The sequence below is a fragment of the Ptychodera flava genome, chromosome 1 (genome assembly GCF_041260155.1).
Source record: "Ptychodera flava strain L36383 chromosome 1, AS_Pfla_20210202, whole genome shotgun sequence".
Lineage (NCBI taxonomy): Eukaryota > Metazoa > Hemichordata > Enteropneusta > Ptychoderidae > Ptychodera > Ptychodera flava.
The window spans coordinates 3,293,422-3,305,434 of record NC_091928.1 but is presented as its reverse complement, the minus strand read 5'-3'; the positions used below and the strand labels follow the sequence as shown (position 1 = coordinate 3,305,434).

The following is a 12,013-nucleotide window of genomic DNA, read 5'->3' as shown; positions in this document are numbered from 1 at the left end:
CGGTGTTTGAGCGTCTTTCACCTGAATATTCATTTTTCAAAAAACTAAGACGTTCAAGAACTTTAAGATAACTCCAAAAGCTTTAAAACGAGTTCCCATAAGTGGTAGATCAGAACCAATTGTAACATTGCCAATAGTAATGGTAAATTGAGGTTGAGATTTCTGTTTTATAGCTGTTAACTTATTTTTAGCATGTAGTCTTGGATTAGCTCGGAAGTGATATCACGTAATGCGAGGCAATAAAAAGGTATCGTACTGGGTACGTTTATGCAATAATCAGACAATTTATTATCAAAAAGATAGCTCATTAAAGAAAGCTTAAAGGCAACATCAAAGTGAGTTGCCCTGATGAACGTGGAACAAGGAACCGCACACAGTCGGCAAGCCCTGGAAGCAAGCAGATATCTGACATTCAGATTTGCACAAATCTTATCCTGAAAATGTTTCAACAGAACCTGTAAACGTCATGAAAGGTGCTGCTACAACTAGTGCACTGCATGAAAGACGCATGTCTCTCAAGACAAATAATGCACGTCGACTGAGTAGGTACTAGGATGGTTTCGACAAATGGCTCATCCAGTTGCCCAAACTTTTTCTTTTTAGTACATATTACACAAGTATTTTATTTTTGACTTTTATATATCGTTATTATTTTTCGAAAAATTTACGAAGATAAGATGGCACAGGCGAATTTCCATATTCAGAATTCCTGTCATGATTGAATCGCGAAAACATTTTTGGATATCCGCGATCTGTTACTCCTGACAGTAAGAAAACACAGTTCTGCACAGTTCACAACCCACGTGCACATATAGCATATTAAAAGCTAAGGTGACCGCCCACCCCCTCTCTAAACATCATCTAAACATCTTAGAGTGATCCCCACTCATACAGAAAAGAAACTGACCAGTCCCTTAGTACGATTGCATCCCGACAGTTACAGTTTAGACGATCCGTCCCTAAGGTATTTGATTTAGCAACCGCTTATGAAATACTGCCCCCTATGCCCTGCTAAAGGATTCGATCCAGTCCTGACAAGACTTGCGCGATCTGCGCAGAAAGAAGGGATTTTTTGACTCGCTTTGACGTCATCATTTACTGATAGTACTGCGTAAGTTCTGCCGAAAATAGCTATGTGTTTCCTGGACTCTGGGAAAACATTACGGAAAGAGTACTTTTTACAAAAGACAGTGTAATTTAGTTTGTTTCCAGTGATTTCTGGTACGCAAATATATGTAATATCTGATAAATTATTAACGATGCAGACTTACTTCATAACTTTGTTTGGGTAAGCCTAGACTTCATGTTCGTTAAAGAAACAAACCAGGGTCAATTTTGTTAGAAGCGCCTGTCCATCAAAATGAAGTGATCTTTACAAGGTGCCCTCAGCAACAGACATCTGAATAAATTATATTTAAATGAGGCAGAAACAACCTTAATGCAGTGAAGTCTGTATTACACGCTTTCTTTCCTTGATACAAGTCATTTACGCGTCGTCGAGCTAATCATTTTTTTTTTCAAAGACGAAAGGTCAAGTGTATGATGGCATTGAGTAACACTTTCGTTTCTCTTGTACGATATATACGAATGGTCTAGTCAATTAATGTCTTTATATAAACGGCTGACTATTATCTTATTGTGCCATGTACCACATGCTGATGTTTTGAAGTAGTCAATATTGGAGTAAGTAAATCTACTGCAGATAATAAATGGAGGAGGCACCGCACCGTATAATCCTAGCTCTGCATGGCAGGGCTGTGTGTTACCGGCGTTATACGGCCCTCCCACCACATGTGGTGGGAGGCCGTATAACGCCGGTAACACACAGCCCTGCCATGCAGAGCTATCTTTTTTGCAGGGCGTTCAATCGATCGGTAGAATGACTTAGTCACAAACAGGTCCTTACATATTCGTTGCAACTGGCTGCCGCACGAATTCGGTACATCCATATATCGTTACGATATACTAGTTTTCAACGCACGCCGGCTATAAATGTTCGTGTTTCTAAGTAAAATACAGGTATAATCTGTACGTCTTTTAATAAATAGATCAATCCCGTATTTTATTCAGCTGCAATATTCCGTTATTTCTGATAGCATACTTACGCTGATGAAATCGACAAAGATGCTCGATCATAGTAAAGTACGCCCCACATACTTCCAAAAACATCTTCCCGGAACCGAAATGGACACTTTAGGTGCTTTGATGTTCAACGCCTATTATTGGATTTATCACTTGCAATTTTGTTATTGACGTAACTGCTTTCAGTTGACATTCGTATCACATTTATAATCAATATAAATCGGAAAAATTACAGTGCGAAAATATATTGCTTAATTTCTGAAACTTCCAAGGAATAAGTTTGGGGCAGGATGCGCTTACTATTTTCGAAACACCTGACATCACTTCTTGGTCTTCTGGCCAGAGGTCCATATATCTTTCTTTCATGAATATGACTTTGTTTGTGTACCGTCTATTTACTGTCTGTTCTGTGCTGTTTTGTGTCTATGTTTACAACTATTGTCTTACAAATTTTGACCTAGTGTTATTGGATTACGGATTGGTATGATTGCGATTATTTTATGTACGCCGTTTATCGAGTTATGGCACGGTTTACAGTCTTCATCTATTCAACTATGCCCCGCCTTATTCAAAGTGTTTCTTAAATCGGATTCTTTTATCCCTTATCATGTTCTTCAGGTCGAGAGCACTTGCGGACATCTTACAACCCTTAGTTGGCAACACTGTCCATCATGTCAAGAATTCCAAACACTTGGCGGAAGAGATGGAAACCTGTACGATAGGGGAAGATGAGATATTTAATTCGCACGATGTTGTATCACTCTTTACAAACACACCCATTGATTATGCCCTGGATATAATCAAGGAGAGACTGGTAGGTGACTCTAAATTAAAATCAAGGACGCTGTTATCAGTAGATGACATCATAGAGCTTCTGAAGTTTATAGTCAACACAACATATTTTGTATTTAGGGAGCAGATTTACCAGCAGCTATTTGGCACAGCGATGGGTAGCCCAGTGTCTCCAATTGTTGCTAATTTGTTCATGGAGCACTTAGAACAGCAGGCTATAGTAACAGCACCATTAAACTGTAAACCCTCACTATGGAAAAGATATGTAGATGACATCTTGGAGAAAATAAAGAAAGGGGAAGTGGATAATCTAACTGAACATATCAATAAAGTGGATCCAACAGGCAGTATTAAATTCACATATGAACCCGAAGTAGAAGGACAGATTCCATTCCTTGACACCCTCATTGTAAGACGAGATGATGGCAGCGTTAAGTTACTGGTATACCGCAAGAAAACCCATACGGACCAGTATCTGAATTTTGCATCCCACCATCCCCTACATCATAAGTTGGGAGTCATAAGAACGTTACTTGATAGAAGCAAGAACATCATCACTTTAGAAGAAGATAGGATAAAAGAAGAAGAACACATAAAAATGGCTCTCAGTAGATGTGGTTATCCGGATTGGTCAATAAAGAAAGTCCAAGAAGAAATGTAGGGGAGGGTGGTAAAGAAGTCTAAATCCAAACAAGAATCTAGAGAAAAGAAGAAAGGCCAGGTGGTGATTCCGTACGTGGAAAAAGTGTCTGAGACGTTAGCTAGGGTTTATATTCTGTGCCACACAGAGACGAGCTTCTAAGGAATATAACAAGTCAGCAATCACAGACCATGTCGCCCAGAATAATCACATCATAGACTGGAGCGCCGCACAAATAATAGACAGAGAATCAGACAGACTATCCAGGCATATCAGGGAATCTATCCACATCAGAAGACAGGGGGCATCCATCATGAATAGCGATGAGGGGGCGTATCAACTTCAACATATTTACGACAAACAGACAGTTTGACAAAGCCTGCCGAAGAGGACAGGCGAAACGTTACTAGTTCAGGTAATGAACATGTTTGGTCGTGCTCAAAGAACATTCAATAATAAAATGGTTTCTTTTATGTTTGTGAGTTTTACAGTTTCATCACGCTAGAGGGAATATTCGAGGTAAAATTCTGTTAGTACAGTATCTTCAGCCTTTTGTGTGACGGATGGACCTGTAATGAAATTACAAGCCAGCGTCTACGACTTGGCAGTGTATCAAACGAGAGCACACCTTAAATCCCATCAGTTGACAGCTGAACTTAGAAGTAAAAGTATCGCGTTACGAGCTCGATTTCCTTGGAAATATTTCTACGATCGCCAATTTTATGGACAAGCAAACCTTGAAGGAGTTTACAATTAGATTTCCTGTTATTGTCAAAATATCAATATAAATATTAGTTAAAACCTCTTATAACAGATATCATCAGTAGGAGGAATTCTAACGATATCGTACATTTCAGTGTGTTTTGTCAAGAATGTTCATCTTTTAAGTTGGTGTTACACGTTTATTTCAGTGTTTTGTAACTTTTGAATATTGTTTGTGAAATATGGTCATTCAAAAACATAGATGTGATAAATTCAGTGTATCAAACTTTGCCAATAGGAATAATGCCTGTGGAAACTAAAATGATATCAGCACGTCAGTACTTGGCACTGTTACTGTGGTTACGATACTCGTTGAACGAGCAAGCGTTGGATAAATAATGATAGCGAATGAATATAATCAAGCTATTGTTTTTGGAAAAAAAACTCTTGTAAACCATCGATGCGGTGAATTATCAGTCACGTGATGCTAAGTGTACTGAGAAATGAAAAACCTGTGATGAAGTATTTAAACTGTGTGACAGACACGTGTACTTGTATTAATTTCTCACAATAAGTCAATCACGTGATCAAGGCGATGTTTTAATACTTTCAGACAATGATTACAAGTCAATAAATAACGATAAAGTCCGGTCAGTCGCTAATTTCAGTCGTATTCCCAGTGGTGAGTTAAGTCGTCAACATTTTAACGGCTCTAGAACGAAGAAAAACAGTGTGTTAGACTTTAACTGCAGCTTAGAGACAACACGATAATTAACTATGCCATGCGCGTCTAATGCCAGGTACGTTTCACTGCAAAAACAGATTGAGGTTAGCGGCAGCGGTGTTATTCTAGGATATGAACAAGATTTATAGATCTCGACTACATTTTTACCAATCATTAATTGCAAAACACATGGTTTGTGATATGATACATTTAACAATATACCTTTTTAATTAATAGTTGTTACAAGACTCTACATATAATGACTCTATGATGCACACCATTAACGTTAGAATGATCCGACACACCCTCAACTCAACCAACATTTTACAACGTAGTTCTATTAACAAAATATACGGGACATATTGCCAAGGCAACTAAAGACATACGACTATGAATACGCCACCTTCAAACTTGAAGCTTGACTAACCTTAAGTTCAAATTCATATTAATTTTCAGCGTTTGATGAAGTCCAGACCTAACAACTTGTGTGTGGTTTGTTTAATCTTGCTGTGACCACAGAAAAAATGACAATGGCTAGATTCTACTCCTTAACTCCTTGCAGTAATTGACGTTATGGTCTACTTGTACTAAGCTCAACTTGCTTGAGCCAACCATTTGGAAGTTTTGCCATTCTGTCTTTCGTTGTTATGAATATACATAGACCTGATTAAATCAGATTGGACATTGCTGGAAAGACATGACTGACAATCAGCGATGTACCCCTTGCACAGTATCTTTGGAGTGTACAGATATTAATCTCTCTCTTTCCAAAATTAAGATCTGAGATTCTCCGTTAGCGTGTTATGAATGAAAATGAATTGCCATGTCTTTATTTTAATCGCTTGTTATCGTATGGGCTGTCGAATGAAATGCTTTGTGACGCATATTATATTAAGGCTGCGTTCACAAAAACAGTCAGGGAGCTGGAGGAATTCAGGGGGATTCGAAAATTTTGGTGGTAGTAGAGGGGGTAGGCCTACTTGAAAATTTTGCTCTGCCTAAAGGGGGACCTGAAAATATTTTAATTCTCTTTTTTACGATTCCAAGGTTTTATGGGTAGGTAATTCAATGAAAATTGAATAACATTTTAATGTCATCCAATTGCTCTAATGTTAGTAAAAATACAACAAGATCTAGAACCATTTTGTCGCATTCCATTACATTTGTGAAGTAGAACAAGAATGCAGTTGTATATAGCATCTAATGTAGGCAGGAATTCATAAACCTCTACTACCACCAAAATTTTCGAATCCCCTGAATTCCTCCAGCTCCCTGACTGTTTTTGTGAACGCAGCCTTAATATAATATGCGTCACAAAGCATTTCATTCGACAGCCCATACGATAACAAGCGATTAACTTTGATAATTTTAACAATAATTTTGTAAGTCTGTAATAACATTTCACAACATTTATATGGACTTTTAAGTCCGAAATAAAGTTTATAATAATAATAATGCTGCTACTGCTCTGCTACTGCCTACAGGCAGTGTCACTGTTACTGCATACCAGCAGTGACAGAGATAGCTCTGACTATGAAGTAGCTGAAGAAGAGGTCTGGTCATGTGACACTCATGACACAGAAACATACTTGTAGTACACAAGATCAGGCCAGAAAGCAACACATGGAAGACCAGGAGACTTGAAAGCTATCTTGGAGTTTTAAATTCTGGCATATGAGAATAATCAAATATTAAAGAAAAAAGATGGGGTCATCATGCTAAATTTTCTAAATTTTCACATTCTCATCGTAAAATAACACAAAAGTAAAACCTGTTAAGCAAAGACTCTAATTTGAATGAAAAATGTGTGACTAAATGGAATTATTTAAACTTTACCAAATTTACCATTATTACACTAAAAACAGAGATTAAAACATTTATTTGATGGAATATTTTAACCTTCCAGTATTGTCAGTTTTGTAAAACTTATAAGTAGCATCTAATGTAGGCAGGAATTCATAATTTGCATATTCTTTCATGATTGTAATTTTGTGTGCTCTTCAGTAGGTGCCATTGGCATGGCTAGAGGTGGATTAAGTCAAGTCGACTTTGACTGATAAATCAAAAAAGTCCACGGATGTGTTTAAATATGAATCAATTTAAGAATTTGTCTTAGGAATATGGCTCTACAAACTGCTAATAACAGATAGTTTTGAACATCTGTGAGGAGAATGCCCTATGCATGTTTATTTCTTCTTTGCGTGCATTCCTTTATAAATATGCGGCTATATGAAAATTTGAGGAAGGGGTGGACTTGACAATTTGTGGTCAGTGATTGTGTACGCTGCTGAAGATAGCAGTTCAATGGTCCACAACACAGCCGCCAGACTTCGCATGTACTGTCTCTATCAAAAGTTTTTACTGTATTGCTTCTGAACTTTGCTCATGTTGAGACAAGGTGGCCAGTGTGTGCCAAGTTGGCCGGAATTACATGCCTGCTGTAACCAATGGATCAGTCTACACAGCTCCGTCAAATCAATGTACGCACTTCGTACAAGATTAGGGATGGTCATATTTTTGAAAAGACTGTCATGCGCAATTTATTGTGAGTAATCAAACATCACCAAGTATATAATATTGAGATGTAATGTTTTCTATGGTTTAATTCTAATATTTGATGTAGTGTTTCGGTTCATTTTGTTCAGACCAGTATTAATTATGTGTCTCTCTTATTGTAGTATCATTCGTCAAATTTCCTCACATTTCGATTGGCTTCGATGTACTTCATGGCTTACTTGTGACAATTTTGTGTATTTATTGGAACTCTCCGTGTGCAAGTTCACAGTACAGTGAAGTCCGGGTGTTGATTTTATCATAAATATTCAACTTTTCTCCATTGTATTGGCCAACGTGCCGAAACTTTGTCTAAAAAACAGTACTGGAGATATTGATAACCAGTCATCCATTGCAGACACTTCTGTAAAAGAGTACTTGATACCTGGATTTCATTGTCATTCCAGATACTTGCCTGGTAAACTGTCAAATATCGAAGGTGAGCAACAAGGCTCCAACAATTGGTACGGGACAAAAAATGTAAAATTAGCATATACAGTACATTTATATAGCTTTCATGAGGATAATAGGAGCAGTTATTAATAAAATTGGCTATATAGTCAGTACACGGGCATGATCGCTTTTCGTTGGATGAGCGACACGAAAATTAGTTTCTTTCATTTAGGGAACCTTCAGTTATTATGAGGGGGTGCGGTGGGCCAGAGGAAATTGAGGGTGGTCCATCCCCGGGGTCCATCATGTAAAATATGACACTCCGCCTGATGTCCCTTTCTAAAATTTGACCCTCCCCTCTAAACTCAAAGTTTGAAATGTGTCTATAACCTTGATAGAACTGCTTACTTTGTTACGTTACGAGTAAAGATATTAAACTGGGTCATTTGCTGTAACTTTTAGTCATACTTTTCGTTTTCTTGTTCTGTGAATCAAATGCTATTTCCTGTCCAACTCCCTACAGCATGTTAGTATGCCTAGTATTCTGCTTGTCAACAAAACCAATACAGTGTAATGGCTATTGCTATCGTTGACAAATGAATTCTAATCCAGGCTTGAATTCAGTTTGCAACAATAACAATGCTGACTACAAATATAGGATGTGTTATTATGTAAATACAGGGCATTTCATCATATCTCAAGGGTTTGAACCAGACACTGCAGTTGATACACAGAACAAGAAATGCTTCCAAAAGTCAGTGTTATTTGTGGGATGCTCGATGGGTGTGAACTTTGGAAATGACACAATTCAAACTGGCTTCGATTAATACTGATGTCATGATTTACAAGTTAGTGCACTCTCTACCAGATCGTGTCTCTTGGAAAATATATTTTATATCATTGTCTGTATCAATATCATTGTCACTGTTTGTAGATTCACTAGTGTGAATCACTGCCACTGTTCAGAACATTGAAAATACTTATCATCATCATCATCATCAACTGTATGACTACTGTTTGTTTCTGTTTCTGCCAGTAGTCGCTGAAGCGTCTTTTGTTCCAGAATTTATCCTAAATGGTTTTAACAGCCTCAGTAGGTGCTGTATATGTCCTTTTGTTTGCTGCTATTGATGCACCATTTACAGTTGAAAAACAATTATGCGGTTTATTGACGCTATGCTAATTGAAATGACCGCAAATGCAATTCTCATGGGATTGTGGTGAAGTTTCTTTACACAACTCATGCAGACTTCGCATTCATCATAATCTTAGCAATGTAAAATGCGACCCCAGGCTAAGTGTGTAAAATGTGACCCTCCCCTAGGGCAAGTTTGTAAAATGTTACCCTCCCCTATTCCTCCTACCCACCCCTCATAATAACTGAAGGGATATTTTGAAAATCTCCATCCTCACTGAATCAAATGGTTTGTCCCTAAACTGTTTACAGAGACCACACACAGTTATGTACAGTGCTGTACGCGATGTCAAATGAGGTTAATATTCCCGCAAAATTTGCATACAAACAGCCGTCAACGATACAAAATTTACATAATCATACTCCACGGCCTCAACAGACCCCATACAGACGCGTCGTTGTGTACAAGTCATGAAGGTTGCAAGCTCGAATAGACCATTGGCACGCCAGGCATCGCAATAAATGTTTGCGGAGCCACCGATGAGCTGTCTGCTATACTGATGATGTCTGTATAACGTAGGTCGATTGAAGAGTACGTGACTTACTTGCTCACTCTAAACTGTTCAGACCGTGGTATTGGGTTGCCAACCTCACTGATTGAGGAGTACAAGTATAACGGAGTGATCGACTCTACCACGGACTCCGCTCAGGGGGCAAAACACACTGACAGGACAAAATAAGCGCAGTACAGGGATTGGAAACTGGTCGAGACTGATGACGTTCGTGCAACAGCTTGTCCTGATTTTAAAAAACCACAAACATAGACCTAGCGCCTTAACTCCGTACTACTGACGATACAAAATCCAGAACTATCGAGGATGTAAAATATCGCTATATATTAATTGAATGAATTGTTTCATTCTCACTTCGGCTGGTTTCTCTCGGACTGTCCTACATAGTAACGGAGGAACAGATCATACAAATCGTGTAAGTTTACTTGTACATGGCGCAAGATATGGACTGCGACATTGGGGTCTCATCGGTACGTCGTTCTCTGTACGTCTGACTATATTTCAATTGACGTGTCAAGTTCATATCATAGTTGGCAAAGAATGAGCGACATATGTGACCTGAATTTGTATCGTCCCAAACACCGAATAGTTCAAGGATGAGTGATAACATGGTTGTAGTTAAATTGAAGAGGCTGGTTGCCTACGCATCGATTTCATGTCTTCTGTGCGCAGCGTTCAGCATTCCGCTGTTTACATACGTGGCGATTTCGGGTGTTGGCAACAACCGCGGAAAGCTTGTCAACAGATTCAAACGCCCAATCATCAACGAAAATGAGAAGATATTCGAAGACAGAGATGGTTGGGTGGGTGAGTCAACTTCAAATGACGTCAGCAAGTGGACAATGCAGGGAGAAAGTCTACAAAAAAGGGACACCAACGCTCTTTACAGCAACCAGAACACTCGTCTGTTTCAGCTGGGCCCCGAACTTCAATTTGATGTCCAAAGAGTCCAACATATACATATTCGGGAAAACACAGTGAGCGCCAGCGACCTAGTTTTTACAGTAAACCACCCAGAGAAATGTATGAGGGGAGGGGGGATGATGGAAATAGTGGATTTATTGATTCTCGTCACGTCTCGTGTTAGCAACGCTGAGCAGAGAGATTTGATAAGGAAAACATGGGGAAATACAAACTTCTATGACGGTAGAAATGTTGTTGTTTTATTTTTAGTCGGCAACCCGAAATATACCCAACATGAATATTTCCATCGAATACTCCTGGAGGATATAAAGTACAACGATATCGTGGCTGGTAATTTTGAGGATTCGTACAGTCAGCTAACTTTGAAGACAATTTTGGGTCTGAAATGGGCCAAAAAATACTGTTCGCTCGCTAGATATGTTATGAAGTGTGATGATGACGTATTACTTCAGCCGCATAATTTACTTAGATACGTGTATCGTGGCAACATCCCAACAGCTGGCGCGTTCGTTGGCGCGTGCGCTAATGCGTCCCGTTCAGCTCCACCAAAAGACACGGGCTTTCGCCCAAAGGACGGCTACTGGCTTACGCAATCTACCCGCGTACTGCTCGGGCACTGCGTATCTGATGTCCGGAGATCTGGTCCCGAAACTCTTTGAATGTGCCTTGGAAACCAGAGTGTACCGATATGAAGACGTTTTCATGGGAATCCTGGCCTACAAACTCGGCATACCTGTTCTGCGTCACACTGCGTTCCGACCATCCATTGCGCCAGAAGATGCTTGTCGCATCCGTGATCTTGTAGTTTCGCACCATTTGTCAAGCATGGGATACGCGACCAACAGGATTACTCCGGAGAACTATCGCAATCTAGTGTCAAAACTCTGGTGGCGTATTCAGTTGCTACGGAAAGGTTACTCTACGTGTACACCATATGTTAGCGGGCTTGGTGATAAACTCAACAAGGCGATTTATACTGAGGAGATTGAAGTAATTCACAATAAGGAGAATTTTTCCCTTTACATGTAGTATAGACAAGTCACGTAAACAGCGCAGACAGGCCCTTTATTCTACTGCCCACAGTACCAGCTATATGACGTGATTTTCAGTGCACTTTAGTTTCCACTCGCTTCTTTAACGTATTGTTCGAATATTTTGTCTTTGTTTTCTGGGTGCTACTAGGTTCCCTGTTTTGCGGCCACAAACAAATTAGATTATTCGAAAAAAAGGTATGGAATTATTTTCATCTCATGAGGGACTATTGTTCAATTCTTAAAAAACTTTTAAAGTCATTTTGTCTCGGTCTGTCACGCCCTGCTTGCCTTGTAGTGAGACCTTATTTCACGGTGTTCCGATTTTATTAGGAAACTGTTTTGCAAGTAATGTGTTTACAAAAAGCACAAGCTTTCTACAAAGGAAATGTTACAGCATATAGTTGAAATCACTTGTCTGTTAGCGAGAGATACAATTTGCAAAGTGCTACTTAATACATCATA

The 12,013-nt window shown here is 39.0% G+C and overlaps 1 protein-coding gene across 1 annotated transcript; it reads left to right on the top strand.

Moving 5' to 3' along the window:
• Positions 1-2,689: 2,689 nt before the first annotated feature.
• LOC139149705 (uncharacterized) lies at positions 2,690-3,535 on the top strand. The gene has a single exon (XM_070721633.1). The coding sequence runs from the start codon at positions 2,690-2,692 to the stop codon at positions 3,533-3,535; it is 846 nt and encodes a 281-aa protein (XP_070577734.1).
• Positions 3,536-12,013: the final 8,478 nt, after the last annotated feature.

Bases quoted from the DNA above. Each gene is read 5' to 3' on its own strand.
- LOC139149705 (XM_070721633.1), top strand. From the start codon at position 2,690: ATGTTCTTCAGGTCGAGAGCACTTGCGGACATCTTACAACCCTTAGTT.